The 13,347-nt window shown below is 41.7% G+C and overlaps 2 protein-coding genes across 6 annotated transcripts in view; one reads left to right on the top strand and one right to left on the bottom strand.

Moving 5' to 3' along the window:
* VEZT (vezatin, adherens junctions transmembrane protein) overlaps positions 1–4,614 on the bottom strand; it is a 99,814-nt gene extending 95,200 nt beyond the window's left edge. For 2 of the 5 annotated variants that reach the window (XM_032798606.2, XM_032798607.2), the window contains exon 1: positions 4,473–4,614. In XM_032798606.2, the coding sequence (XP_032654497.1) occupies positions 4,473–4,508 (36 nt within the window). In that variant the 5' untranslated portion in view covers positions 4,509–4,614. The remainder of the gene's footprint in view (positions 1–4,472) is intronic. The other 3 variants (XM_075067076.1, XM_075067080.1, XM_075067071.1) reach the window with 2 other exon arrangements.
* A 212-nt stretch (positions 4,615–4,826) lies between these two features.
* FGD6 (FYVE, RhoGEF and PH domain containing 6) overlaps positions 4,827–13,347 on the top strand; it is a 101,160-nt gene continuing 92,639 nt past the window's right edge. Inside the window, exon 1 of the mRNA XM_032798605.2 lies at positions 4,827–5,019. Within this exon, the coding sequence (XP_032654496.1) occupies positions 5,007–5,019 (13 nt within the window). The 5' untranslated portion in view covers positions 4,827–5,006. The remainder of the gene's footprint in view (positions 5,020–13,347) is intronic.

Here is a 13,347-nt window from a genome sequence, read left to right as displayed (position 1 = left end):
GTTGGAGGCTCAGGGCATCTGAGTCTTGGGGGTCCCCCAGGGAAAGGTTTGGGGAGACCAGAAAGTTTATCAGGTACTCAGAATCCTGATTGGTGGCAGCGAGATAAGATCCAAGCTGGTAATTAAGCTCGGAGGTTCATGCTAAGCACCCAGATTTTGGATGCTAAGGTCCAGATTTGGGACAGAGGCTTATTACACACTTACCTCGGGGTTGGGGGCTCCCACTGGCATGGTCTTGCAGATCCTAGGTGGCAAAGGGGGCAGAGCGGGAGGACGACAGTGGCCAGTACTAGATGCTTCCAAAGGAATGAACACAACAGGGCAATTTTGAGTGATCCATCCCATCAGCCGGGCCCAGCTTCTGGAGCATGGGATTGCATCCCTGACCATCTTGGCGAATAGCCATTGATGGACCTATCCTCCAAGAACTTATCTAATTCTCTTATTAACAATTACACTTTTGACTTTCACAACATCCCCAGCCAATGAGTTCCACAGGTTGCCTGTGCTTTGTGTGAAGAACTACTTCCTTATGTTTGTTTTAAACCTAGTATCTATTAATTTCATCAGGTGACCCCTAATTCTTGTGTTATGTGAAGGGGTAAATAATTCCCTATTCACTTTCTCCCTATCTTTTGTGATTTTATAGATCTTTATCATATCCCTCTTTAATCATCTCTTTTCTAAACTGAACAGTCCCAACCTTTTTAATCTCTCCTCATATGGAAACTGTTCCATATCATTTTGGTTGCCCTTCTCAGCGTCCTTTCCGGTTCTAAGATATCTTTTCTGAGATGGGGCAACCAGAACCACACATAGCATTTAAGGTGCATGCATACCATGGATTTATATAATGACCTTATGATATTTCCTGTCTATCCCTTTCCTAGTGGTTCCTGACACTGCAAGCTTTTTGGACTGCCACGTCACATTGAACAGATGTTTTCAGAGAATGATTCCAAGATGTCTTTCTTGAGTGGTAAAACTAACTTAGAACCCATCATTTGTGTATATAGTTGGGATTATTTTTTCCAATGTACATTATGTTGCACTTATCAACAGAGAGTTTCATCTGCCATTTTGTTTCCCAGTCACTGAATTTTGTGAGAGTCCTTTGTAACTTTTTGCAGTCAGTTTTGGACTTAACTATCTTAAGTAATTTTGTATCATCTACAAATTTTGCCACATCACTGTTCACTTTCTTTTCCAGATCATTTATAAATATGTTGAACAACATAAGTCCCAATACAGGTCTGGCCAGACATTGTTATTTACCTCTTTCCATTGTGAAAATTGACCGTTTACTCCTACTCTCTGTTTCCTACATTTTAACCAGTTAGTGATCCATGAGAGGACATTCCCTCTTATCAGTAAATTGACAAATTGAAATTACAATCAGTTTTATAGGGTTTCTTTCTTACAGTACTTTTCTATAACCAGTAACAAGTAGCATCTAAACTTATCTATTGAAGCCATGAAAGAAACAATGAACTACTAAATGATCTAATATTTAGTATCTCCATAGCCTAATAAGACTTCCTTATACAGTGGGTTGGTTCCATTTTCTAGAAACTAATAGCCATAGGGATTTAATAATTCATTTTCTTTTTTAAAAAATGACATATAAAATGTTCTCTATATCCTGCAAGTACAGGTGTCACCTTGTGACATTTTCTCAAGATGCCCATGATTGGGAGTCATGTTGTTACCTACCTGCCTCCAGTGAGAGTGAGACGGTGCTTAACAGCTCCCTACAACACCTGCCTGTAAGCTATCTAAAGAATCTTCTCAGGGCATTGCCAGCTTTGCAGGTTAACTGTACATGCACCTTAGGCCTTGGCTACACTGGCGCTTTACAGCGCTGCAACTTTCTCGCTCAGGGGTGTGAAAAAAACACACCACTGAGCGCAGCAAGTTACAGCGCTGCAAAGCGCCAGTGTAAACAGTGCCCAAGCGCTGGGAGCACGGCTCCCAGCGCTGCAACCTAATCCCCCTGAGGAGGTGGAGTACCTGCAGTGCTGGGAGAGCTCTCTCCCAGCGCTGGCGCCGCGACCACACTCACACTTCAAAGCGCTCCCACGGCAGCGCTTTGGAGTTTCGAGTGTAGCCAGACCCTTAGTCTCCAAGCCCCTTTGAAGTGTTCCTCTGCGATATCCAACCCCTGTCATTAGTTACTCACAGAAATACTAGGTTTACTATCCTCCCAGGCGCAGTGTGCACACTAGCTTATTTGCTTCAGTTGAGGATCAATTCCTATATAACATCACAGCACAGAGAGATTTATAGTGAAAACAAGCATAAGCTTATTATCAAAACCTAAGATTTAAGAGATAGCGAGTAAGGATAATAATGCAAACAGAAAGGTTACATATAAAACAAAATTATAACATGCCTCCTAAAGCCTAAACTTAACTTAAGCTAAAATATTGTCTATCTCACCTAAAGCAATCTCCCAGCGTCTCCAACCAACATGGGTGGATCTCTCTTTCATGAATGCAAAAGTGTGGTCCTTTTGCTTCCTTCCTGAAAGAAAGGAAGTATCCTTTTGCTTCTCCTTATATTTTCCCAAACTCATTGATGGTTCCCAAAATCTGGATGAGACCCTCACCAGGGTTTATTCTCTGGTGTGCTGATTTCATGTCGACTTTGCATCCTCATACTGACCTTGTAGGCAAACGTGGTTCCCATTCTATTGGCTCACAATCCTTAATTTACATATGAACCAAGGCAGACAGGTGAATATACATCTTTGTCTAGCAGAAACCTATCTGTCAACCCTGCCTTGATTCAGACTTTAGGAACGTATTTTCATTGTACATGTATAACTTTTTACATAGTATCTATACATATATTTCACAACAATATTAATGATCAGCATGATCCTGGTTTCCTTTAAGATTAATATTACATAATGTATAGATAAGTACCATGAAAGCAAGGTGCTAGGGATAGTGAGTTTCTCAGACCTATTCGAAGTTACTGTTACAGAACAATGAACCCATTGTCAGTTGACACTGAAGGGTTCTCAGGGTCACAGAGTAAAATGCATATGCTAAAATATTTAGCTATTGCTTTTGTTATTGAAATGCATCACATATGTTTAACCATTACTTTATAAATATCAGGTCCACACTAGCTATCTTAACTGAACTAACATAACATGCAATTATGTAAATATAAAGTTTCTAGAGGCCTTATACAAGTTCCACAAATACTATAAAATGCAGAAGAGAGAGTAGCTTTCAGGAGCTGATGTAGATATTATATAGATATAGCAGTTACATGGACACTTTTGTAAGAATTATGTTGATTTATAAATAGGATTTATTAGATACAGAGGATGAGTCCCTGATCCTGCAATTCAGCAGTGCTCCACTGAATTCAATATAAACATGTGCATAGTTTTATTCATGTGTAGTCCCACTGAAGTCAAGCCTAAGGATAGCATTGTTACTAACCTTACAAATATGATGGATTACAAGTAGTTCCTAGTTTTTGTAAATGTTGTTGGCTAACAACTAGGTTAATAGATTAGCCTGATTGTTTAATTTTAAACAGTATTTTTGTACTTATTTTAAATTATTAAAAATATAAAAAATGTACAGCAAACAAAAACAATCCTACACATAATTTGCTCAGCTTCACAGTTCAAAAGTGATACCATGTGCAGAAGTGATACGGTAACTAAAGGATTTCAGTCTGCCTTCATTTGCTACAGTAGTTCCCAATCTTTTCCAACAACTGTACTACAGCAGTTTCCCAGACTAAGACCTCAGCTACAACAGCAAATTCATGCCATCTCCCATATGATTTTGCATTCTGAATCTATCTAATTAGGTATTTCTAAAACACCAATCACTATGGTAGCTAAGTGCTGTGCTTGTTATCCAAACTGCACGGAGTTAATGTTTTTCCAAAGGCGAGCCTTACAGCCCCTCTCCAACAGCCAACTCCAGACATTAGGTCATACTGGGCCACTACCACTGCCCACTTCCCAATTCAGTACCACACACAATGGAGCTCGAGCTGCTCCATCAAACCCATCTCAGCATTATTCTTAGGCTGCATTACACCTGGGCCCCACCCAGTGGCGGTGCCAACCTCCATCCACCTTCCATGCACTGACACAGGGCGCTGCAGCCAGGAGGGCCCCAGTCTCACCCCACATTGCGTCCCACCATGTCAGCCCCTGCACACCTCCCATGCACTGACACGGGACACTCCAGCCAGGCGAGCCCCGGTCTCACCCCACAGTGGGTCCCACCATGCCAGCCCCTGCCCACCTCCCATGCACCGACACGGGACAGTCCAGCCAGGCGAGCCCAGTCTGACCACCCCTGGGCTGCCCGCCGGTGCCCACTAGCAGCCCGCAGCCCCACCCCACAGGCCCATTCCCGGGGGCCGCCAACGCAGCCGAAACCCAGCAGCACCGGGGAGCCAGGGCCCGGCCCTCGGAGCCGCCTCGCACCCACCTCAAACACCACTTCTTCGTCAAACTCCGGTGTCATCCTTCGCCATGACACCCGCCCCGGGCACTGTGGGAAACCGAGTCCAACCAGCCCCCAGCGACGGCTCCCCACCCGCTCGAGCCCCTGGTCACGGAAAACTACAACTCCCGGCAGGCAGCGCGGACGCCCGCTTCCGGGAAGGTGGGGCTATGGGCTGGGCTGCGCTGATTGGCGGAGCCCGTCGGGTTCCCTGTGGCGTGGGATGGGGCCGGAGAGAGCTCGGCCTTTGGAAGGTTGCCCGGCGATCCCGCGCTGTCGGCTCGCGGCCGCTAGGGTGCGCTGCTTCGCCCAGCCCGTGGCGCTTGGTTGTGCAAGCTGCGCGGCGGTACGGCAGCTCGGGGCTCAGTCGGAGAGGAGCTGCGGGACCTGATGGAGGAGTGGCCGGGGGGCGCCTTGCGGCAGTAGTACGGCGGCACAATGGGCTTGTTCGTTTCAGCTGTGCGGGGGGCCATGGCTTAAGGGGCGAGGAGGAGGCAGGAGAGGCGCGTGGGTGGCACCATGAGCTCAGCCGGTAGGTGCTCAGGGAAGGGGGGAAACTTTGGTGGGGGGTGTGCTGGTGACTTTTCTCCTTGCTGCGGAGCGCTGCCTGCACAGCCGCAGGACGGGACTCTGCCTTCCTTAAAGGCGCCCAGAGACAAGGAAACCTCCGCCCCCCGCTCTCCCCCTTTAGTAAGTGCAGCGAGGGGGATCTGCACGTTTCCCGAGAAGCCTTTCCGGCTGTCCTGCGCGAGTGGGTCTCTGCAGCCCCCAGGCTGGCTTCTCTCTCTGGGACGTTACATTCCCCTCGCTGTGCGTGCGACTGACATAGTTGGGAAAGTTGCTTATGGACTACGGTGGCCAATAGCGCGGCTCTGCTGCCCCCCGACTAACTTGATTTTGCCTTTTCGCTCCCTGCCTGCGCCCTCTGGTTTGGAAACGCTTCCTTAGCGCGTAGGGAGCCAGGGCTGGGAACTTGTTCCGCTGAAAACGATTCCAAGGGACGATTCTTTCCTCCCCGGTGCCCGAGAGGACAATGAGGCGTACAGAGGCAAGGCTGTGAGTGGAGATGCTGTTGCCAAGAGAAATCATTCGGTCTTCCTTTGGATTTTAATCTCCTCTGGATAAATCACGTCCTTGGTTCCGCATAGTTGTGGGTGGACCTCAATGAGATCTTGTCCCCATTAAAATGGTCAAACCTATCTTTTCCTTTTGTGAGAAGCCCTGGCTTGCACTGGAAGGAAGGCGAGAAAACTTGGGGCTAGGGGAGGGGGTTATAACAGCTGACCTTTTGTTTTGTTCTGTTTCCCAACAGAATGGGAGAATGTTTTTCACTCTTTTTCTATTTTATTTTGGTGTCCAGCCTTTTAAAAACACTTTTGCAGTTGTCTTCTAATATTCTGTGAAACGTTTCCTGTTCTTAGAGAATTCACCTCTTAACTTTTTATCGTTGGTACACGTTAACAATAAATAGTCTTTTGGTTCAAACACATTGTTTTTAAAACCAACATAGTGTCATTAACTGAGAAGTATTTTCTCATGTGACTCTAGTGTTTTGTTTTCTGCTCTTTGACCTGTTTTTGCTATGATTGGACCCTAGCTGTCAAAATTAGCTCTTTGATGTTTTGAGAGAGTCATCATTTCTTATATATAGCAGAAAAATGTAGATATTCTGCAGTATCTGTTTGTCATCAGCAACAGGGCACAAGATAATCAAAATTAAAAAATAAACACTTATTCTCTAGTTACGTTGTAGTGACAATTTCATACTTCTCACTTCCTTCAAAGTATATACATCTGTAGTAGAACCCCGTACTTTGAAAAATATTGGTTGATCTTTTGTAGACTATCTTTATTGGTCATATTTATAGTAGCATATAATAAAAGCATTTTGCTGAACTCTGGTTATTGTCATTTGTCACCATCAAGAATATTGTGCCCCATGGCAAAATGTCTTTTATAATCAGACCAGTTCACTTAAATTTCTTTTATTTTTAAAGTGTAGCGAAAACACCACCGCATTCTTAAATTCTTTTTTCTTGTGACAAAGCAATTCCAAATATCCATTCTTCACTCTAAAATAAATGTTCATCTGTATGTTCTGTTATCACTTTGTATAACCTTAACACAGTTGCTTATGTTAATTGACATCTACAGTCAGTTTTACCTCAAGAACTCTACCCTGTCTTATCAGCTTGAACACTCATGTGCAGACATACATAGTGAGGAGCATTCATTATAAACTCTTAGCTTGACTTGACCCACATTTGTGTTCTTTTTTTCTTGTAAGTATTATTGTCAATATTATGGCTAAGAAAGATGCAAAGCAAATGCTTGGTTTAAAACAAGAAAGCTTCCTCTATTTTAGGGAGTTACTCAGGGTTTTTTTTTGCTTGTTTGGTCATATAAAGAAGCATTGTCAGTACTTTTGTTCGCCCATCTGTTAGATTAGTAGGCTTCCTTTCTTGTGCCTGCATGAACCAACATGCATGAGAGAGGTTTTTTCCATTGAATAAAATTATGTATAAATTATGCTGATGAACTGCTTTATGGGACTTTTTGAGGGCAGCAGTTAAATACAATGAAAACCTTAAACAAGATGTTTCCTGTTTGGGGAAAAAATGTGGTTCTACAGGATCTAATTTAATTCGTGTGTTTTTTAAAAAAAACAAAACACAATACACACACACACATTTAAACAAACAGTAACCAACTTATTGCACTTTTCAGAATTGCTCAAGAGACTAGCTCTAGCATATAGAACTGCTTAGCTAAACAAGGGCAATCTAATGGTCCTATACTTAATCATGCCTGTTTAAAAATAAAAAATCAATTATGAACACATTTCTACCCTATTTATTGTGTTCCCAATTTTTAATTACTTGTAATACGTTGTTTGCATAATAGATTCCTAAGTGACTCTATTTAGAGCTGGTGAATTAATAAATAAAGCTGGAGAGTATATATTTAACTACTGACTAATGTTTTCAAGTTACTAATATTTTTGGGACTAGAGTTCCTTGCCCTGTATTTTTTTCTGAGAGTTAAAGAGCTGGGCAAATAAAAGAATTGTATTACGGGGTGCTCGTGAGATCAGAGCTTGACTGTTGAAGTAAAATTTGATATAGTACTAAGATCCAGAATGCCAGCTTCCCAATGCTTTGAGTGTGTCCCTTGAGTGTCATTTTAATGCATCTTCAAAATGAAGTAGTTTGATAGAGAACCTGTCTGTACTGATTCTTGTCACTTCTTAATTCTGCTAGGAATAGGTTGAAACACCTAGGAAATACAGGAATAAGTGTCTCTGTATGTGGACTTCTCTGAATGAGGCATTGTTCTGCCAGCAGAACTGTTTTGGAGGTGGTTCCAACCACTTATAGTCTATACAGATCTGGCTTTTTTTGTGTGTGTGCAAGAGTAGGAATGTATAGCTTGACCACCTGTCCAAATTTCAGTTTACATTCTGCCTTTTTGAAATACTCAATCCATGTTCAGTTTGCTACTGTACAGGGGTGCTGGAACAATTTTTATAGTGGGAGTGCTGAGAGCTATTGAACCAAACTGTAAAAACCCTGTATATAATGGAAACGACTTCAAGCCAGGGGGTGCTGCAACACCCCTCACACTCCTAGTTCCAGCACCTATGCTACTATATTCTTTTTTGTTTCCTGTACTAAATTGTTTTGGTGTAGTGTTATGTCGTTGAATTTAACTCCAGTGTTAGTTGTATTTCAGTGATGGGTGAAGTGATCCATATATAGGTATCTACTAATTTGTTTGTAAAATACTGTGTTTAGTCAGTATTAAAAGAGACGTTTAAATGATTGTTGTTGAAAATTAGTTACAAACAAGAATTTCCTTATTGCAGTGATCACACTGAAAGTCACAGTTTCTGTTTTACAGCTACATGCGCTCATGTAGCACATTGTGCATTTATCAGCTATATCACCTTGCTCACTCAGAGTATGGCTACACTTGCAGCCGTATAGCGCTGCCGCGGGAGCGCTTTGAAGTGCGAGTGTGGTCGCAGCGCCAGAGCTGGGAGAGAGGTCTCCCAGCGCTGCAGGTACTCCACCTCCCGGGGGATTAGCTTGCAGCGCTGGGAGCCGCTGGGGCACTGTTTACACTGGCGCTTTGCAGCGCTGTAACTTGCTGCGCTTAGGGGGGGTGTTTTTTCACACCCCTGAGCGAGAAAGTTGCAGCACTGTAAAGCACCAGTGTAGCCAAGGCCTTAGTCCTTTTTTGGAGTAGTATGTGTATGCTTTTGTTTTAAAAGAAAGAAAAAACTCGAACAAAGGTATCTGGGTTAATGACACTGTTTCTTCGGCATAGAATAAGTGCTTAAATGTGAATATGCATGAATTTTATATTGGAGAGGGAAGGCACGGTTGGAAGTTTGAGATTTGGTTTGATCATGGCAGTGACAGAGGAGGCGGTTTATTTATTAGCACAGAAACTGTAGGGTGTGTGTGTGTGGAATTGCAGTAGAAACAAAACCAACATGACTTTTCCTATCAAACTTTATTATTTTTAAGGGCTGAAAAACTGAGGCCTACAGGGTTTAGTGTCCTTTTAACCTTAAAACATGTCAAGTCACATTATATTTACTCAGCTTTATCTCGACAACATCTGACTCAAAGCGCTTGTTAGGTTCTTTATTCATTTCTCTTGTATTCACTTTAAAGTTATCCCAACTTTCCTGTTTTCCTTCAGCAGATCACTAAACAAACTGAAGTTTTTAATTAATGTTTTCCTTTTGGAATTTGTTTAGCTTATTTTATAAAATTCATCTGCTAGAAAACTAATTTCTTTCCTTCCATTTTAAAAGCTACATATGTTATCTTCCGGGATGTTATGACTCACTCACTATTTTGTTTAGTTTATAACATTTAGACACCTGAAAAATCACAGCCTCTACATAAGCATATAACAAAACATGAAGGAAAAAACACTACTATTTCAGGCTGGGGGGGAAATAGAAATTAGATTATGTACATAGAACGCTTCTTTTGAATTTTTATTTTAATTTCACACCTAATTTTCTGTAGGTACAAAACTGATGCTGAAGATTTATTGGCTTAAAATAAATGATTTAAGACATTACTCAGGCTAGAATGGCCTTTGTCATTAAAATCACTACACCTCTACCCTGATATAACACGAATTTGGATATAATGTGGTAAAGCAGTGCTCCAGGGGAGGGTGGGGCTGCACGCTCTGGCGAATCAAAGTAAGTTCAATATAACGCAGTTTCACCTATAACAGAATAAGATTTTTTGGCTCCCAAGGACAACGTTATATTGGGGTAGAGGTATGTATGACTTTTAAAATAATTTGGAATCTATTTGGTGACTTAAGTATAATATTGACCTCCACCATAACCTCTGAGTGCCTCCTAAATATATATAAATAGAAATAGCAATAATAATTTCTCTTCCTTCCTACTTTGTAGGAACTGGAGTATTTCATAGTGAGGTTTTTATTTTATGCTAAATTCTCCCACCCCAGTCATGAAGAGTAGTACATTACTCCAACAGTAGTGCCTAAGGGTTTCAGTAAGTCTGCTTGTGGAGTAAAGTTCTGTTCTACATAACTAAGAGTGATAGAATTGCATTGTTACATAGTCAATTGAAGAATTTCTCTTGTACAAACTAAGTAGATTGAGCTTTTTAAGTCTCTAACTGTAAGGCATGTTTTCCAGATCTGATTGTTTTTAAGCTCTTTTCTTGACCCTTTCCAATTTTTTACCATCCTTTTCTAAAATGTAAAGCTGGATGTGCTGTTCTGCTAACAATCTAACTAATGCTGTATGAGGAGGTAATCCCAGCTCCCTACTCCTGCTTGATATTCTCCAATTTATAAATTTGAAGACTGTTTGCCCTCTTAGCTGCAGCGTTGGACTGGGAGCTCAAGTACAATTGGTTGTCTATCATAGCCTCCAAGTCCCTTTTCAGAGTCACTATCTTCCAGGATAAAGTACCTCATTTTACAAGTGTGAACTAGATGTATGTCCTTACATTTGGTCATGTTAAAAAGCATGCTCTTCAAATGAGACCACCTTACCAAGCAATCCATTTGTTATATATCTTTTTAATATTTATTGATGCCTTAAATGTGTTTTTTAACCAAAACAGCTTTCTTGCATATTTGTGGCATTGTTAATAAATCATATTTAAACACTTCCCAGTTATCTTTCACATTTTTATGTTCACATATTTCTTCCAAATTTATTTTTTCTCAGAATTATTCTCAGATTTGAGAAACTGACCATATCAAATATATGTGATTTGTTTTATATTCTGTTTGCACATGGCAAATGAAATTAGATTGTGATCACTTGCACTTGGAAAACTGACAGTTTTTAGTCATTGATTGATTTATCTTTATTCATCAGAAAAACATCTAATAGAATGAGAATTACCCTGATTATTTATTGCATTAGAAAAGCAGCAAAGAATCCTGTGGCACCTTATAGACTAACAGACGTTTTGGAGCATGAGCTTTCGTCGGTGAATACCCACTTCGTCAGATGGATGTATTCACCCACGAAAGCTCATGCTCCAAAACGTCTGTTAGTCTATAAGGTGCCACAGGATTCTTTGCTGCTTTTACAGATCCAGACTAACACGGCTACCCCTCTGATACTTGCATTAGAAAGTTATCAATAATTTTTGGAAATTCCAAAGTTGCTTACCATTGGCAACATAAGATCTTCAATGCGTCCCTCAGATGGGAAAATGGGATTATCATGGGGAATTTCATTCTACATGTTATAGATAAATGTTTAAGGAGCTACTTGTTCTGTTCCCTTGTCTGAGTTGGTGGTTAATAGCAGACCCTCTGTCCATGCCCAGTCTTGTGATTTACCTGTTAGCGCATTGATCCGTAAACATTCCTGGTGTTGGTCTTTTAAATTGTTAGTAACTCTGAAGCAGATAATGGTGTCTTGAATGTAGAGTTAAAACTCGCCTGTCGTCTGCTGCCAATTCTTTCAAAGCAAGGTGTATCAGTGACTGTAACATTCCAGTCATGTGAATCATCGCACCAGGTTTCAGCAATTCCAAATGTATCAAATTGCTTTTAATAAGTGAATATTTCTAACACTTTTTTTTGTTTATTATCCAGGATTCTAGCATTGTTACATAGGCAATTGAAGAATTTCTTTTCTTTACCTTAATGCTTTGGTTATTTACATTGTACTACCTTGAGTTTGATGTTTAAGCATATGTACTGTGTTTATCTCTCCTGTTGATGCTAGTTGAAAGCCCTCCATGCTACACTAGCTAGTCTGCTACCCAAAAGATTGATTCCTCTTCTGTTGAGTTGTAGGTGGACCATGCCATGCATCCTCCTTGCCCAACAGAAGATGGCTCAATGTTCCACAAAACCAAAGCCTTCTACTTGTCATCACTTACTTAGTCACCAGTTTCCCTCCATTGTCTTCTGCTGTCTATCTCACTTGTGGAAAAGGAAGAATCCTTGGGAAGATCACTGATACTTTCCTGTCCTTCAACTCTTGATGATCTGCTAAGTCTCTTCTGAGGCAGTGTAATTCGTGCCAATGTGTAACATAACCAATGAATCCTTGCCCATCATCTTCATAGACCCGTCCAGCCTTTCAATGATGTGCTTTCTTCGCTCTAGAAAGATAGTACTCAGTCCTGCTGTCCTTTTCTCCACTGAAGAATATTTCATCCACCACCTTAACACTGAGTCTCTGAGGATTGTCTATCTTCTTTCAATTTTCTGTGGTCTTCATTCATGCCCGATGTTTCCAAGGATCGGGCTGAGCATTAGTCCTCAGGGGTGTCCTGTGAGAGACTCCTGTTTCTTGCCTTCAGCTGAATATTTCAGTGTGTTCTTTGCACTGCTGCACCAAATGATTGTAACTAGTGAATTTCTCTTGATCTTCTTTTCTCTGGTGGTCACAGATTATCCTGCTTCTGTCTCTGCAGACTGTCCCCTGCTTCTCTTTCCTCACTGTGCCACAAACTGCCAAGCCTCCTGTCTGTCTTCCTTTCTTTTCAGCTTCCTTGAAACCATTTTGTTCTGTATTTGGGCGTAGGGTGGTGCTGCCCAAATCTGGTTGTCCAATGTTTTTTCTGACCTTCCAGACCTCAGATCTTTTCCTGCAGCACAGCCATCAACTTGCAGTTCTTACAGAGGAAGTCTCTATTTTCAGGCAGGAAACGGATACAGAAAATGTCACATCCTCTGCAGGTCATAACTGTTCTGTTGCTGGTCATCTTTGTTGGGTATGTAGAGCTGTACGTCTTGAAAATATTCCTGCACATTTCTTTAGAAACCCCCCTGCTAGCCTTTCCTCTGCCCATTCTGAGTTCACTTGGCAACTGATTTCTGTATTGAGCCTCACAGGTCAGCTTTGACCCATCACTAATGGGATCAATAAAATGATTCCTCACAGCAGGGGGGTGCTGAGTTTTGGGGCTGAGTAGAGGCAGTCTGGGCTTAGGTATAGTGATTCACAATCCGGAAAAACACATGGCTTTCCTGTTTTTATGGCAGAAGTTATCTGTCTTTCTCTGTCTCCTTTAGACTGGGCACTAGCACAGTTTTATAGAAATCTTTCCCTCTGAGTCTCCAGTAGATGGCATTTTCTACTTCAAGGAGCACGGTTACACTACAGAGTTTACAGTGGTGCAGCTGCACTGCTGTAAGCTCTAATATAGCCAATCTAAGTCGATGGGAGAAAGCTCTCCTGTCAGCTTAACTACTCCACCCCTGGCAGTAGCTGTATTGGTGGGAGAAGCTCTTCTGCCGACATAGTGCTGTCTTTACCGGAGCTTATGTCAGTGTAACTTATGTCACTTTGAGGGGTGATTTATTCACGCGCCTAAGCTAC

This window comes from Chelonoidis abingdonii, chromosome 1 (assembly GCF_003597395.2).
Source record: "Chelonoidis abingdonii isolate Lonesome George chromosome 1, CheloAbing_2.0, whole genome shotgun sequence".
Lineage (NCBI taxonomy): Eukaryota > Metazoa > Chordata > Testudines > Testudinidae > Chelonoidis > Chelonoidis abingdonii.
The sequence above is the reverse complement of the archived record's forward strand: the minus strand, read 5'-3'. Positions and strand labels throughout refer to the sequence as shown.